The sequence below is a fragment of the Suillus subalutaceus genome (assembly GCF_016647625.1).
Source record: "Suillus subalutaceus strain FC151 chromosome Unknown DFJ58scaffold_305, whole genome shotgun sequence".
NCBI lineage: Eukaryota > Fungi > Basidiomycota > Agaricomycetes > Boletales > Suillaceae > Suillus > Suillus subalutaceus.
Genome location: NW_024540554.1, coordinates 3220 through 17495, shown reverse-complemented (window position 1 = coordinate 17495; position 14276 = coordinate 3220). Strand labels below are relative to the sequence as shown.

General features: G+C 46.5%; 4 protein-coding genes across 4 annotated transcripts; all 4 read right to left on the bottom strand.

Moving 5' to 3' along the window:
• Positions 1 to 37: 37 nt before the first annotated feature.
• DFJ58DRAFT_848420 (uncharacterized protein) lies at positions 38 to 2858 on the bottom strand (the record flags this gene model as incomplete). Its single annotated transcript, XM_041393631.1, has 14 exons — positions 38 to 97; positions 140 to 240; positions 313 to 420; positions 494 to 704; positions 821 to 859; positions 923 to 1078; positions 1147 to 1197; positions 1332 to 1522; positions 2062 to 2076; positions 2098 to 2141; positions 2191 to 2216; positions 2372 to 2530; positions 2597 to 2709; positions 2831 to 2858. 14 exons carry the CDS (start codon positions 2856 to 2858, stop codon positions 38 to 40), a joined length of 1302 nt encoding a protein of 433 aa, XP_041235371.1.
• Positions 2859 to 5123: 2265 nt separating this feature from the next.
• Positions 5124 to 5312, bottom strand: DFJ58DRAFT_613219 (uncharacterized protein; the record flags this gene model as incomplete). The annotated part of the gene is made up of 1 exon (XM_041380919.1): positions 5124 to 5312. A coding segment is annotated over one exon (189 nt), but the record flags the coding sequence as incomplete, so codon positions are not given.
• Positions 5313 to 7953: 2641 nt separating this feature from the next.
• DFJ58DRAFT_719620 (uncharacterized protein) lies at positions 7954 to 8858 on the bottom strand (the record flags this gene model as incomplete). Its single annotated transcript, XM_041384663.1, has 5 exons — positions 7954 to 8100; positions 8153 to 8214; positions 8251 to 8329; positions 8385 to 8735; positions 8799 to 8858. The coding sequence occupies 5 exons, from the start codon at positions 8856 to 8858 to the stop codon at positions 7954 to 7956; spliced, it is 699 nt and encodes a 232-aa protein (XP_041235369.1).
• A 3019-nt stretch (positions 8859 to 11877) lies between these two features.
• On the bottom strand, positions 11878 to 12881 carry DFJ58DRAFT_268274 (uncharacterized protein). The gene is made up of 4 exons (XM_041379565.1): positions 12753 to 12881; positions 12576 to 12688; positions 12108 to 12519; positions 11878 to 12053 (listed from the first exon to the last, which is right to left on the bottom strand). Exons 2-4 carry the CDS (start codon positions 12621 to 12623, stop codon positions 12043 to 12045), a joined length of 471 nt encoding a protein of 156 aa, XP_041235368.1. The 5' UTR covers positions 12624 to 12688; positions 12753 to 12881; the 3' UTR covers positions 11878 to 12042.
• Between the last annotated feature and the right edge of the window lie 1395 nt (positions 12882 to 14276).

Genomic DNA, 14276 nt, shown 5'->3' with positions numbered 1-14276 from the left:
TCGACTCTTGAGCTTAAAACAGGACATGGAAGTATCATCAGCCAGGTTTGATGCCAGCGGGCGCAATCGCCGTCAAGCACTTCTTCAAGTAACTCACCTACAGCCGCTCATCCTATCAGAAGCACCAGAAAACACTGACCAACATACCTCCATCAGCCGCCAATGCCTCCAACTGATACCACACGCCTTTTGTCTCTAATTTGGAAAAGGTACGGTTGGTTTCGGCGGGGAATTCTTGTTCTGTTGGCAATAAGAATAACAGTTGAACAGAGGAAAGATCTCTGACGCACACTTTGAGGGTTCATTTGATACCCCTATCAGATTTGTTGTTGATAAAGGTAGTGCTTTTCTGATGATTGCGGAGAGTAGAGGTCAACCAGGTGATAGTCAATGCTGTACGTTTGTTGGCCATCGAGTTGACTGTAATCCAAAAAGTGTTGACAGCAAGACGAATTAAACCATGCTCCTGTACTGTGACAAAGTTGCGAATTACATACCACAAGAAGATCAGTATTGTCATGATCCAGGAAGTCTGTCCAATACTTGAGAACGTTTGTGTCGTCAGTGAGAGGAAGACTGAAAGAGCGGACTCCTTTTGAATATATGAAAATATGCTCGTTACCATCTAGGCTACCGATAGTGTTCTCCTTTGATCTGTACTCGACTTGTAGCTGTGATATGATTCGGAGGAAATCGCCAATGCACTGCAAAATGATGTTGTCGTCCTCAGAGGGATTGATGTTTTTGAATCTCGATGACCTTCAAGTTATTTGATGACAAGACCGCGACATGTTTAGACCAAGTAACAAGTATATGTCACCTCAAAGGTACCAAAATTGCGAAAATGAACGCCGATCAGCTATAGGACAATAAGACATGTTGTAGCATGTTACAACTTACAAGTTAATTACAAGACCAACACCGATTCAAGATGATGATGTGGGGGACGGTAATCAGAAGAAGCCATCGGAGGTGGAAACTGTGGCGATTCGTAGTATCCCATACCAAATTGTAGCGGCGTCGAGCACCATTCCTGCCCAGATAGTCTCTCAATTTGATTTATTCCCACCCAGTCCTCCTGTCATTTACTGTCATGGCACAGTTGTCCCCTATGTCTAGTCTGCTTGAAGCTACTTCGAGTCAGACCTTCGGGCGTCCTGAGCTCGGACGGCTTGCTAACCAAAGGCTGTCCTCAGCCTGGCGAGTCCAGTAGTCGCCACATTAATTTAGACTAGCACTGCAGCATACCAAACCCAATGGTCAGATCCATCTTCATCTTTATACTATGGTGCTCGAGCATTCTCTTTGTCTACCCATCCCTTACCACCCACTGAACTCTGAGTGTTGATATCGGGAGACGAGGAAGGAAAAGTCACAGTTAACGGCCTTTTGCCATCTATCGTCCAACCATATGGAGCAAAGACCGCTGGTGGAGGTTGCCCGAGCCCGAGGATCGTCGTTCTTGCTGCTAATGCAAGGACAAAATGTGCAAGAGCTCCTCCACGCCCGAGTTTTGCGAAGCCTGTGCGAAAGCCAAGGCAATGTGTCATCTATTCCCTGAGGAAACCAAAACCTGGGCACTCACCTATGCAGAGCTTGTCCATACATGATCTGAGTCTCCAAGTCCACTCATTACCATTCAGCACTATGTGAGGCAAATCCATGACAGGCTGAAGCAAGTTGCTGCAATCATGAAGCAGCATGTCCAATGGTCACTGGTCACCTGCAGGCGAATTTATTTGGGTATGGTCACAGGTCACATGGACATTTGAACCTGTGACACTGAGTGTGACATAGTCACAGGCTGCATGTGATGAAGCCAATGTTGTATCTCTACAGTACTCTACATACTTCTGCTATGCCCCTCCATCTTCTTCAACACAACACCTGTCTTCAATTCCCAAAGATGAAGTGTCTTGTCCTTTGAGCTCAGTGTTCTGCACATATGTTTGAGCCATGTCAGCATTCCAACATGTGCTGGGTGTGTGCATAAAGCACTGGTGACTGTTGGGATTGGGTGGGCAGTAGATGGTGCTGGTGGTGTTGTAAGTGCTTGCACACCTGGCATGGGTACACCTGGCATGGGTATGTACTCACCATGACCTACATCTATACCCATACCCGTGTCCATGAGTACATACCTGTGGTGGGTATGGATACAAGTTAACCTCAAGACACCTGCAGGTTTACCTGTGCAGATCCCTAATTGCCAAGAACTTTGCACTACCATTGGCCAGCAATTATGTTCCACACAAATGCATGATTGTCCTTGGCTGTGAGAACTAAATATTGACTGAGAATCAATGCATTAAGGAACATTAGCAGCAAAGAACCAGAAATGGAGCTTTGGGAGTTAACATGGAATAATTACCATATATGGAAGCAACAGGTATGCAAAGTCCACATGAGCCTTCGTATCAACTGGAGGGTACAAGTTCTCCCTATATCTGCCCTCCCAGCATCCACCTGCAGGATCTCCAAACCACAAGTGGCCCACGCCAATGTCCGCATATGTGTGGAACAAACCCAACTCCATAGCAACAGTCAGCAAACATGGGGCGAATCCAGTTCATGCCGCTCAGCCAACATCCGTCACCATCAGCTCGACAATAGGCATCTTACGGTCATGCTTAGCTTCCTCATCAGATGTGTTGGCACCCGTGGCCTGGAATATGGGCATGTCATGTGGATTTGGAGGGTTATAATTACCTGCCACTTCCGCTGTCATAGCCTGGTGCGCCGAATGGATAGCAGAGGAAGAAATTGTGGTGTGGATTAGGAGTATCATTTCAGATGGTGCTGACAGTTAGTATGTCTCCCCGCCACGCACCTTTTTTATCCTCTGCTACCATGTTCATATGGTAAGGTAGACTTGACCGTCCCTCCACATCCAGCTTACAAAGGCAGTTACAGGATATTTCAGCATGGTACAACCGCCAACAACTGTTCAATTCCTTGTGTCAGTGTGACTCAACCCCGTTGAAAGAACGAGATTTTTATCCATGTCTTGAATTACACGTGGGATGCTGACACTTGGTGATGGACGTTATTTCCATCTGCCAGAGCAAGCTCACACACGGGATTCAGTCGTTAGACTGATCAGACAGGCAAGTGCATTCTCATGGTCCTCTTTAGACACTTTCGTATGTTGATAAAACATGCATACAGTGATTATAAGGTCCCACTGAAGACCGTTGAGGCGTTCTCAACCTGGCTGGGCTGATATGAAATATCTAAAAATGCTCAACCAGTATAAGTGAGTCTTGGCTCTGCCTAGCTGCTATACTCGCAGAATGCAAGAACGTTCGACCCTAAAGGGGACTGCTACTGAACACAGAACCAGATGAAAGAAAGACCCTTGAAGTGCGATGGATGTGCGAAAGTGCAAGAAGAAAGCGAAGTGAGCGCGAAGCGCGAGAGAGCGCACTAAGGTAAGCGCGAGCGTGGGAACGTGAGCGCTAAGGCGCGCGTTGTGCGGAAAATACCGGATAAGGAAACGGATAAGGAAGCGGATGTGCAAAGCGAGTGCAAACGCAGAGCGAGTGTTATAACGAGCGTGGATAAAGGTCTAGTATAAGGCGGATAACGATAACCATTGGAAACACAAAGTGCGCCCAAGTGGTGACTACTACTTTAAAGTAAAACCCAATAGCGAGGGAAGTACAGCAAAGGGGAGTAATAATGATGGAGTAGTAAGTCAGCCACTTTATACTATGGAAATCGCATCGGAAGCGGAAGGGATAGGAGCAATAAGCGCTATGAATACGTAATGACATGTAATAACGCTGCAATGCTTGTTACAAACCACGAGGCAAGGCATATGACGTACCAATGAGGTGGATGGACATAGAGGGACGTTCCTGGATGATAGGCAATGCAGGGCAATGCAGGGCGCTTAAGTGCAATAAAGCGCGCAAGGTGCGCATGTGGGAATGCTGCGCGTTGTGTGGGAAAGTACCGCGCCTATGGCGCGTTTCACGGGAAAGCTGCGCGTTATGTGTAAAACGACTAGGGACATGATAGAAGTCGAATATAGCTGATGGTGCAAGTCGTGCATTGAAGGCCAATTGTCATGAGTTGTGAAAAGGTGCGAAATGTGCCTATATGTGCCTGCAGAAACGCGAGTCTCTACACCGCGTTATGTCTAGTTCACAATATCATTCGAATTCACAACCCAGATGATCTGTTAGATTACCGCCATATAGATTCAGACAAGTGGAGCACTCCATACTGTACTGGTGTACTTGCTGATGGACCTCCAACTGAAGCAGTGCGTACCCGCGCACATATCCAACGTGATCGAATCGCACATCAGATGTGGGAGGATTATCTGGAAGAAAGATGTTGTCGAGGGCAGCCAATGCCACCTGGTGTAGATGGCTAGTTAATGTCTTACTCATTCAAATGTATTTCAAATGTATGTGCCACCTGAATTCATTGCATTCAAAATTGTAACACAACGGACAAGAAAACATTTGTATAGCCTAGCTACTGTCCTTTCCATGAGCCTGTAGGTAATCTGCTAAAAAGAGTTTCCGAACACCGTCTCAAGTAATGTTAAGGTAAGAATCAGCGGCAGTAACATCAGACTGAAATACTTTTATCAGCGTGAGAACTTCATGATCATCCAGATCACGTTCTTCTTGCACCTGGCAGATGGGCCCTTTGCTTGTGCACTGGAGCTGGCTCAATGAGATGGTGTGAAACGACCTCCTGAAGCGTCGTAGTAGCAGTGTTAATGCTACTCAACACTTTCCTACCTAGCTCCTCCAAAGCGAGGGGCATAGGAAGACACTGTGATTTCGAGGACCCTCCTGCACTCTTACCCGACTTTGAAGAATGGGGAGGGCGAGACTCCTGGCGTGAGCTATCATCATCGACGGCCTTGTGTTTAGGCAATGGCACGGGTAACCCATGGGTATCCACGAGCGTACCTGCACCCGTACCTGCCACTTACCTCCACCCACAGCCCAAGGGTATGCTCGGGTACGGGTTTCGACGAGGGTATGCAAAGGGTATCATGGGTAAATAACCCATGGCGGGTAACCCGTGACCCACGTACATATATATAGGTACAACGAATGTTAGTAGTAGTAGTAACAACACAATAACAGCCAAATCTTGATGGCATCCCAGCCAGTAAGCAAGTCATCCTCTTTGCCATCAACATCTGCGAGTACAGCGACAGCTTTCACATCATTGTCGTGCACCAAGCCTAGTTTGCTCCAGATCCCAACACATAGTAAAGCATAAATGGTTTGTGATGACAGTTGGCTTCGAATGTGTGAGAGCAACAGCCGTCCACGGCTAAAAAATGTGTTCAACGTCGATGGATGTAGCTGGATTGGTAGGGTTAGTTATGATGTGTCACGGCTGAGGCAAGAACATACCAGGAATACTTAAATAATCAATTGCCATGCGGTGTGGGTATCACAACCTGGCAGGCACATATAAGAAAAGTGCTCAGCCAGTATAAGTGAGTCTCAGCTCTGCCTAGCTGCTATACTCGCAGAATGCAAGAACGTTCGACCCTAAAGGGGAAGCAAGGAAAGCAAGGATCCACGGAATGATGCTGAACAACCCTGGTGAATGGCGGTGAAAGCGCGAGAAATGCGCTGAAGGCGCGCGCAGGAAAGTGAAGTGCGAAGGTGCGCGGAGTGCGGGAAGGTAGTGCAAGCAGTGCACAAGTGTAGAAGACAGATACTGGGACTGATAAGAGGGAAAGTGCGGATCTAGACGGATACTGATAGTGCCCACTAGCTATAGACTGATGCTAGGGCCTCAAGATGATGAAGGACACATGCATTGCATGGAACTAACTGATGATAGATACCGAGTGGTAGGAAGGTGGTGGTATGAAGCTAAGGTGGAATTGTTGGGTGTAAAACGAACATGAGTGTATGTAAGTTCTACCTAAGCGCTCTCCCAGGGCTCGGAGCCGAATAGGGAGTGCTCTAAGTATGTAAATGAGGTAAAGTGATGTAAAGTAAGGGTCCATGACAAAATGGGAAGTGTAATATGCCAAATATGGTCAGATAACGAAAAGGGACATACCAAGGGACTGGTTGGACGATGGATGGATGCTCCTGGATGATGTGCGACATAGTGCGCTTAAGCGCGAGAAAGCGCGCACGCGGGAATACTGCGCGTTGTGCGAGAAAGTGTCGCGCCTATGGGCGCGTTCCGCGGGAAAGTGGTGCGCTCTATAGGGAAGTCATAGTGGATGATGGTGCAAGTTGTGCCATGAAGGCCAGTTGTCAGAATTCGTAAAATGAGCCCATATGTGCCTGCAGAAACGCGAGTCTCTACAGCGGGAGAGACATGGGTAGGTTGATCGGTGCTTGTGCCACCAAGCAATGACACTGCCAGGGACATGCTCACAGTCAGTGCTGAGATACGTGGTGAGCTCATCTGTGACCGAGCGCATGGGAGCTGTAAGAGCAGGGAGACAATCGAAGATGTTATCTTTTTTCGAGGACTTGGACTCGGAGAAAATTAGCTATGTCCATGATAATTAATGAACTGACATACCTTTTGAGCGTCTGGCTCATGCGAACCAGCGCGCGACTCGTTGTCGTCCGAATCAATGGCAATATCAGTATATGAAAGGTCAAACTCATCCCGCACAAGGTCAGATGCAGTTTTGATCCAGTCCGCCTCCCAACCCGCATTCTTGAAGTAGTTGAGCTTGTTGCGCGGATGAAGCACTTTGATAGGTTCATTAGTGTAGTTAGCATCAAACGAAGTGAATACAGACATACCCATGGCGATTTGGTATGTTTGAGACATGTCAGTAAGCGAGTAGTAACCTGTCCAGTGTCTTCTTGCCCATAGCGAGAGATGCACGAATCGAGGTGTTGAGGTCTTTGTCAAATGAGTGAGTAGTTAGCATCTCGTCGATATGATCCATGGCAGGGATCACAATAGCGAGGTTTGGGGTAGCGCATGAAAAGAAAGTGGTTGCATCCTTTAAGATCTAGATGTGCGCCATGAATCAGTACATCATGGACAATACTGCGACTTACCAGTAAAGTGTCCCGCAATTGCTTAGCTATTCCCCACTCGCTCTCACTCAATTCAAACTTGTGCAACCCAAATTTGCGATCTCCGGTGAAGTCATCAAGAGCTTGATGGTACTCAATGGCGAAGTCTAGCATGTCAAAGGTAGAATTTCACCTGGTGGAAACATCCCGAGGCATGATGCGAACTGGTAGTTGTAGCTCGTCGAGGATCACCTTCCACACTGGCAAAAACAGTGTGGTGGAGTGAATTATCTTGAACGCAAGTTTCTGGAGCTGTACCATGTGATACGCTGACATGTCAGTGTTGTTTACAGTGAGTCATCACATAACCTACTTTCACAAGCACCAGCTTGACCGGTCTGAGTGTCTTATGCAGTCCTGCATGTTCGGCAGGACTCAGATTTTCCACCTCGTCGACCCACCCATCCATATCATCAATGTCAGCATCTTCAGGATTTCCTTCACCTCTCTCTGCAATTGTCCTCTCATCATCAATGGTCATGCCTTTCACAAGTTCCTGCAAGAGTTGTTCTTCAACATCGTCATCGTCCAGGACATCGAGCACTTCGGGGGACTCGTCATCGTTGTCATCTGGAATGACACTCTCGTTTCTTGGTATGTCAAACTGTCGCATTATTGACTTTGCAATGAGATTGACGATATGGAGAAAACAGCGTGTTCGGCTGAGTTCGCCACCAAATGACTCGACTCGCTTTGCAAGTTCATTTGTCAGTGTGTCATTCGCACTCGCATTATCCGCCATCAAGCTCAGCATCTATTACTTTGTGAGTAAAATCTTGAGCTATGTTTTTGCACGCACCTTATCTGATATACCGAACTCGTCTAGTATTTTTGCAAATGCAGCAGCAAGGTTTACCCCCGAGTGAGACTGGATGTTGGTTAGTATACAGTGTATCCAGGTACAAAGCCTTTATTGTACCTCTGAAACCTCAACTATGTCCAATATCATCGCTGATGGCTCTCCATCATGTTCTAGATGTACAGAGACTGCAATGAATACCTTATGGTTGGGCAAAGTCCACCTGTCTGTGGCAAAACTCAACTGCCCATCATATTCCTGGTAAGATATGAGATTTATATTGTGTTTGAGTATAGTGAGGGTACTGAACTTGTAGCATCTTAGCAATTCGTTGTCGTGTGCGAGTGAACACCAGCTTAACGTCGCGCGAGACTGTTCATGGAGAAGGTATGTAGTACTCAGGCCTACCCATTTTCATTAATGACTGAAAGCCATAATCTTTGGCGATTGTGAATGGTCGCAGGCTTTCAGCCACCCAGCAGACAATCTCTGCTATGTTGCCACCATCAACTTCGACATCAGCACAATCACAACATGAGTACGTACTTTGTTTCTGTTCTTGTGTGTTGCCGGTGCAAATATGTGACCTTGCCTTTCCCTGTGCGTTCAAAAGATGCTGTGATAGAGCCGTCTTTTGCCCCAGAGATAATGGTACGTGCCTCTTGAGCATTCTTTGTTTCATCAGCGAGCTTAACAGTCTCTTCGCCCCAACAGATCTTAGCGTGCTTCTGCATATTACTGGTCAACTTTGCATCCTTCTTGTCAAGGTAACGACGGACCCCTTTCTTGCAGCTCGTTGCTGCGCACTTGAATTCATGGAAGCGGCGGCCTTCGTGATAACCAATTTCCAGAATTGGGTGATAGAATGCATAAACAGGCGAGTTCCAGTCCCCCTTCAGACGTTCTATGCTCAAATGTTAACTAACTCATCACCTTGGTTATGTATCCAGGCTTACCAAGTTCAGTTTCCGAACTGTTATCAACATCCTTGTGTTCGGAGGAGACCTCAATAACATCATTATCACTGTGAAGAGCCTCTTCCTCTTCCTCGGTTCAGACGACTGCTTGATGGCTTTGTGTCAAAGGAGTTGGCGAGTCTTCGGAATCTGATGCCATGGTCATGGGACGCTTCCCTGACTTTTTGGAGGTAAGTTCATGACTTGCCTTATGTTTTATGATCCGTTTGATGTTTGATAAGAATTCTCGTGCCTTTTCGGTGGGCTTGCACTGTCTTTTGTCTGCCATTGATGCGAAGTACGAGATTTTCTCAGGTAGAAGCAATTCTTAGATTAAAAGTATTTCCTTAATAGATTAGGGTGGCAAATCCTCATTTAAGGTTTGTAATGATGTGCCATATAAGGGTAAAACTGTACAGTTGAATTGCCTTCATGTTCAAATGTTCGCGAGCTAAATACCCACCAACCCATACCTAGGGGTATGGGTATTTGAAGGGTCAACAAGCTGAGACCCCTACCCAACCCACAAGTACCCCTACCCATGACCCACGTGGGTATCCAAAACCCATGACATTGCTTACTTGTGTTTGACAGCCGTCGAAGAAGTTGGTGTCGAAGCAGAAATAAATGAGGGTGCAGGAAGGGGTAGTGTACTGCAACTGTTAGAGGGCATGATTGGCAGGGCGACCTGAACTGGGACAGTGGAAGATTGGGTCTGGGGGTCTAGGGAGACAGGCATCATTTCGGTATCAGCAGGAGTGCCAAATTCGACGTTTTCAAGCACGTTCTCTCATGACATCATTATGATGTCACTAGGGCTGGCGCTGCCTGTTGGTGTCGAGGTGTTTGCATTCAGGTCCATGCTGGCGTGGAAACCAGTCCAGCTATTGGTATCAGGGGGGAGAATGTCCAACAGCGCTTCATAATGCGTCCAGCCCATTGTTTTGACAGACTTGACTTGTGGGTCAGCCTACAAAAATACTAGTTAGTGTAGTGAAAAAAAGGATGAAAAAACAATACCTTGAGTAGATCAGACCATATGGTCTCAGATTCAGCGGTAATGTTAGCCCCATGGTCGCAAGTGTACGTTCTGCCAGAGGCATTCACTACTTTGTTGACAACTTTGAACATTTTACACAGCTAGAGTAGCTATCAGTGACAGCGCCATAGACAGTTAAAATGAATACATACCTGCTTCCATTTTTGTGGGCAAGCATCAGAGGATTTGGCAGGGCCCACCCCAGTGCTCTTAGATGCCAGCTCTGCAGCTGCAGAAACCCAGAACGTTTTATCAAAGTTCATACCATCCACGCCTTTGGCTCGTTCACTGGTGATATATGCGATCAAAATCATCAGCAAAACCCTAACCCTATGTGCAGCACTGCACAACACTGCACAGCAATCACAGTGTCACAGTGAGGTCCCCCCATGTACAGCACTGCACAGTGCTGTACACTACACATTTTCTCAATAAAATGTAATTGTTAGCATACCATCTTGTTATATATATGTTTGTGACTACATTACACTCATTTTTACATAGAATCAGTACTTGTGTGATGCTGCAGAGCCTTTACAAAAAACTCTGTGTGACCTGTGACATGCTGTGTGGCTGTGGCGCTGTACCCAAATCAGGGTTTTGCTGATGATGTTTTCATCAGCCAGGGACCAGATACAACGGGGATCTTTCGTCTCAGTAGATTCGTTGGTTTGGGGTGATTTCTTCTTCCCCTTTGTCTTAGCCATAGCAGTTCTACTGCGTAGATGGAAGCGATTGGATGAAGCTCAGGTCGGGGGCATAATCAATAAGACAGTACTTACAATATGTGACATGCCGCATCAGTCACAGCGACCAGCAATTCGGCAAGCTTACTAACATAGTTCGTAGTTTAGTGAAGTTCACAAAATCCGAGCTCCCGAATGGAGTCTAAGGAGTTATAAGCAAAATATTACGAAGTGGTGTGTTCAAGAAAGTTCAGGCACACAAGTAATATGACTAATGTTTCCATAATTTTCCTTAGCCGACTTGCAGCCACCATAGTGCTGCTCAATTCTAAAATGTCGTTGTCAATGTCGACTTGACCTTACGGACAACCTCTCGTAAATTACTCACGCAGACCTAAAACCTTTCCTTATTTGGCCACCTCCGTTGGTTAGACCTTCGCATGGGAGACGTTCTACTACACTACACCTTGTCGCAGAGTATCCTCGTTCTAATCCTCGCTGTTAGAGACTTAGAGCCCAACTTGAAGTTAGCTACCTAAACCTTTCCATGCAGTAGTAATAGTAGTAGTATTCCTAAACCTTTTCATATTTATTGCTAAATGTCCTCCTAAACCTTTTATTCATAATACTTGTAGTCTACTAGGTATCTGTTCTGCTCGGGCGAATTTTGAGTGGTTTAAGCAATTTTGCACGCAGTACTTTCGGTACTAATGAGACATGTTGAACTGGAATATTCAAAGACTTTGATTTAGGGAAAGGTTTAGAAATTATGGAGCAATACTACATTAAATATGAAAAGGTTCAGGAATACTACTACTATTACTACTGCATGGAAAGGTTTAGGTAGCTAACTTCAAGTTGGGCTCTAAGTCTCTAACAGCGAGGATTAGAACGAAAATACTCTGCGACAAGGTGTAGTAGAACGTCTCCCATGCGAAGGTCTAACCGACACGGAGGTGGCCAAATAAGGAAAGGTTTAGGTCCGCGTGAGTAATTTACGAGAGGTTGCCCGTAAGGTCAAGTCGACATTGACAACGACATTTTAGAATTGAGCAGCACTCATGTCCCTTAGAATAAGCATCATTAAGTACACAATCACTACTTAATTCTATTTATTCTCCTTAGCTACCTTGGTAAAATTTTCAAGTAAAACAAGGAACTCGACGTTTTCCTGATGGACTCTGAATGACATTTGTTTTGTTTTAACTTGACGCAAGTCGATATAGGCTGTGGAGCAGCATGATACGTAGAATATACCCAGCCTCGACACTTGAATTAGACCACAGATACTTGGGAATCCCAGAATGTCGCCACAGCTGAGGGTGACCGGAGTGACTCAAACACGCATACGCCATACCAGAAAAATCGTCATATTACGCGATCATACAACCATTTCGTACAGTTCCACCTCTTGAAACTACCTCGACAGACCATTCAAGAAACCCGCATACCCGTATTCACCATCAAAACCCTCAACTCCGCTCCGAACACCATCAACGTTGTATTGCATTACCCAACATTAAGGTCTTGCTGAAGACAAGCGGATCAGCAGGATTGTTGCCGCAACATGACAGTCAAACATACACAGGCGATGATTTAAACTGATTTCAAGAATAGTCTTGGTTAGCTCCGCCTTCGCCAAAGATTTTTTCTCCTTCTGAGAGCGTTCAGACAGTAACTTTACCATCCAAGCAGGCATTTTTCCTTTAACAGCAGTCTTCGTGGCTTCTTGATATGCTTGGACAGCGGCCATTACAGCTTCCCTGACACCAGCTGCATGCGGAGATGCCATGTACTGCTCGAGAGCGACATAAAAAGAGGGATCAGACTTCTGCTTGTCCTGAAGATAGCGCCGCTTGTCGAAAACGTAGAAAGAATGTTCGAAGATAATGACAACAGCTAAATGATCAATAATAAGTAGGTTCATTGCAACGTAGCTTCGAAAATCACCAGAAATGAGCTGAACATAGTTCACCAAGGGTGATGAGCCAGAGGCCTGGCACATTCGCAACATCAGAAATGTGTGTACAGTCAGTGACCAATTGGACATACCACAGAGAGTAACCTAGACTGCATCTCTTCACGATGATTCGCATACATCTGGTCAAATCATGGTGGAAAGTTGAATATCGTCCACCTCTGCTGAGGATTGATACACCCACATCCTGCCAATGTGTAATTATCTTCGGTCAGCATGACCCGAAATCAAGGAAGGACGAAGAAACTAACTTCCTATTGATGGATGAGCGATGTCGTCGGTGAGCAACACTGGAATATTAAAACACTCACAGTCTGTTAAGGGATGTGCGATTTCAGTCGTAAGCAAAGCTCGAACTCGACGGAAGATCAGCACACTGACTTTCTGTCAGTGCATGAGTATTGTCAGTGCTGAGCAGTGCTGAAGCTCGATTGGGGGGTGAAGAGACTCACCGCCTGTCAATGGATCATCGATGTCATCGATCAGCAACCCCCGCACTCAGCGGCAGATGAACACACTCACATACTGTCAACGGGGATCGGTAATTTCATTGGTCAGTGATGCTCCAATTCGACTGAGGATCGATGTGCTTACATCCTGTGAACGGATGGGCGATGTCTTCAGTCAGAATAGGTCGAGCACAATGATGGATCGACCAACTCACAATCTGTTAAGGGAGCAGCAACATTTTTGGTCAGCATTGCGCGAGGGTGACAGAGAATGAATACACCCACACCCTGACAATGGATCAATGATTGCATCGGTGAGAAAGGCAGGAGGTCGACAGAGGATGATCACACTCACAAGCTGTCAATGGATCAACGATTTCGTCGGTTAGTGGCTCAAGGTCGGTAGAGGATCAATGTACTGACCTCCTGAAGATATATATCATCAATTGCTTTGGTCAGGAATGCTTCAACTCGACAGAAGATCAACGCGCTCACATTCTATCAACGGATGGGAGATGGTTTGATTCAGGATGGCTCGACTTCGAAGGAGGATCAAGACACTCACACGCTACGAACAGTGGGCAACGACATGAATCAGCATGGCTCGAGCTCGAAGGAGGATCAAGACACTCACACGCTACGAACAGTGGGCAACGACATGAATCAGCATGGCTCGAGCTCGAAGGAGGATCAAGACACTCACACGCTACGAACAGTGGGCAACGACATGAATCAGCATGGCTCGAGCTCGAAGGAGGATCAAGACACTCACATCCTGCGAACAGTGGGCAATGACTTGGATCAGCATGGCTCGAGCTCGAAGGAGGATCAAGACACTCACAACCTGCGAACAGTGGGCAATGACTTGGATCAGCATGGCTCGAGCTCGAAGGAGGATCAAGACACTCACATCCTGCGAACAGTGGGCAATGACTTGGATCAGCATGGCTCGAGCTCGAAGGAGGATCAAGACACTCACATACTGCGAACAGTGGGCAATGACTTGGATCAGCATGGCTCGAGCTCGAAGGAGGATCAAGACACTCACAGCCTGCGAACAGTGGGCAATGACTTGGATCAGCATGGCTCGAGCTCGAAGGAGGATCAAGACACTCACAGCCTGCGAACAGTGGGCAATGACTTGGATCAGCATGGCTCGAGCTCGAAGGAGGATCAAGACACTCACATACTGCGAACAGTGGGCAATGACTTGGATCAGCATGGCTCGAGCTCGAAGGAGGATCAAGACACTCACATTCTGCGAACAGTGGGCAATGACTTGGATCAGCATGGCTCGAGCTCGAAGGAGGATCAAGACACTCACAG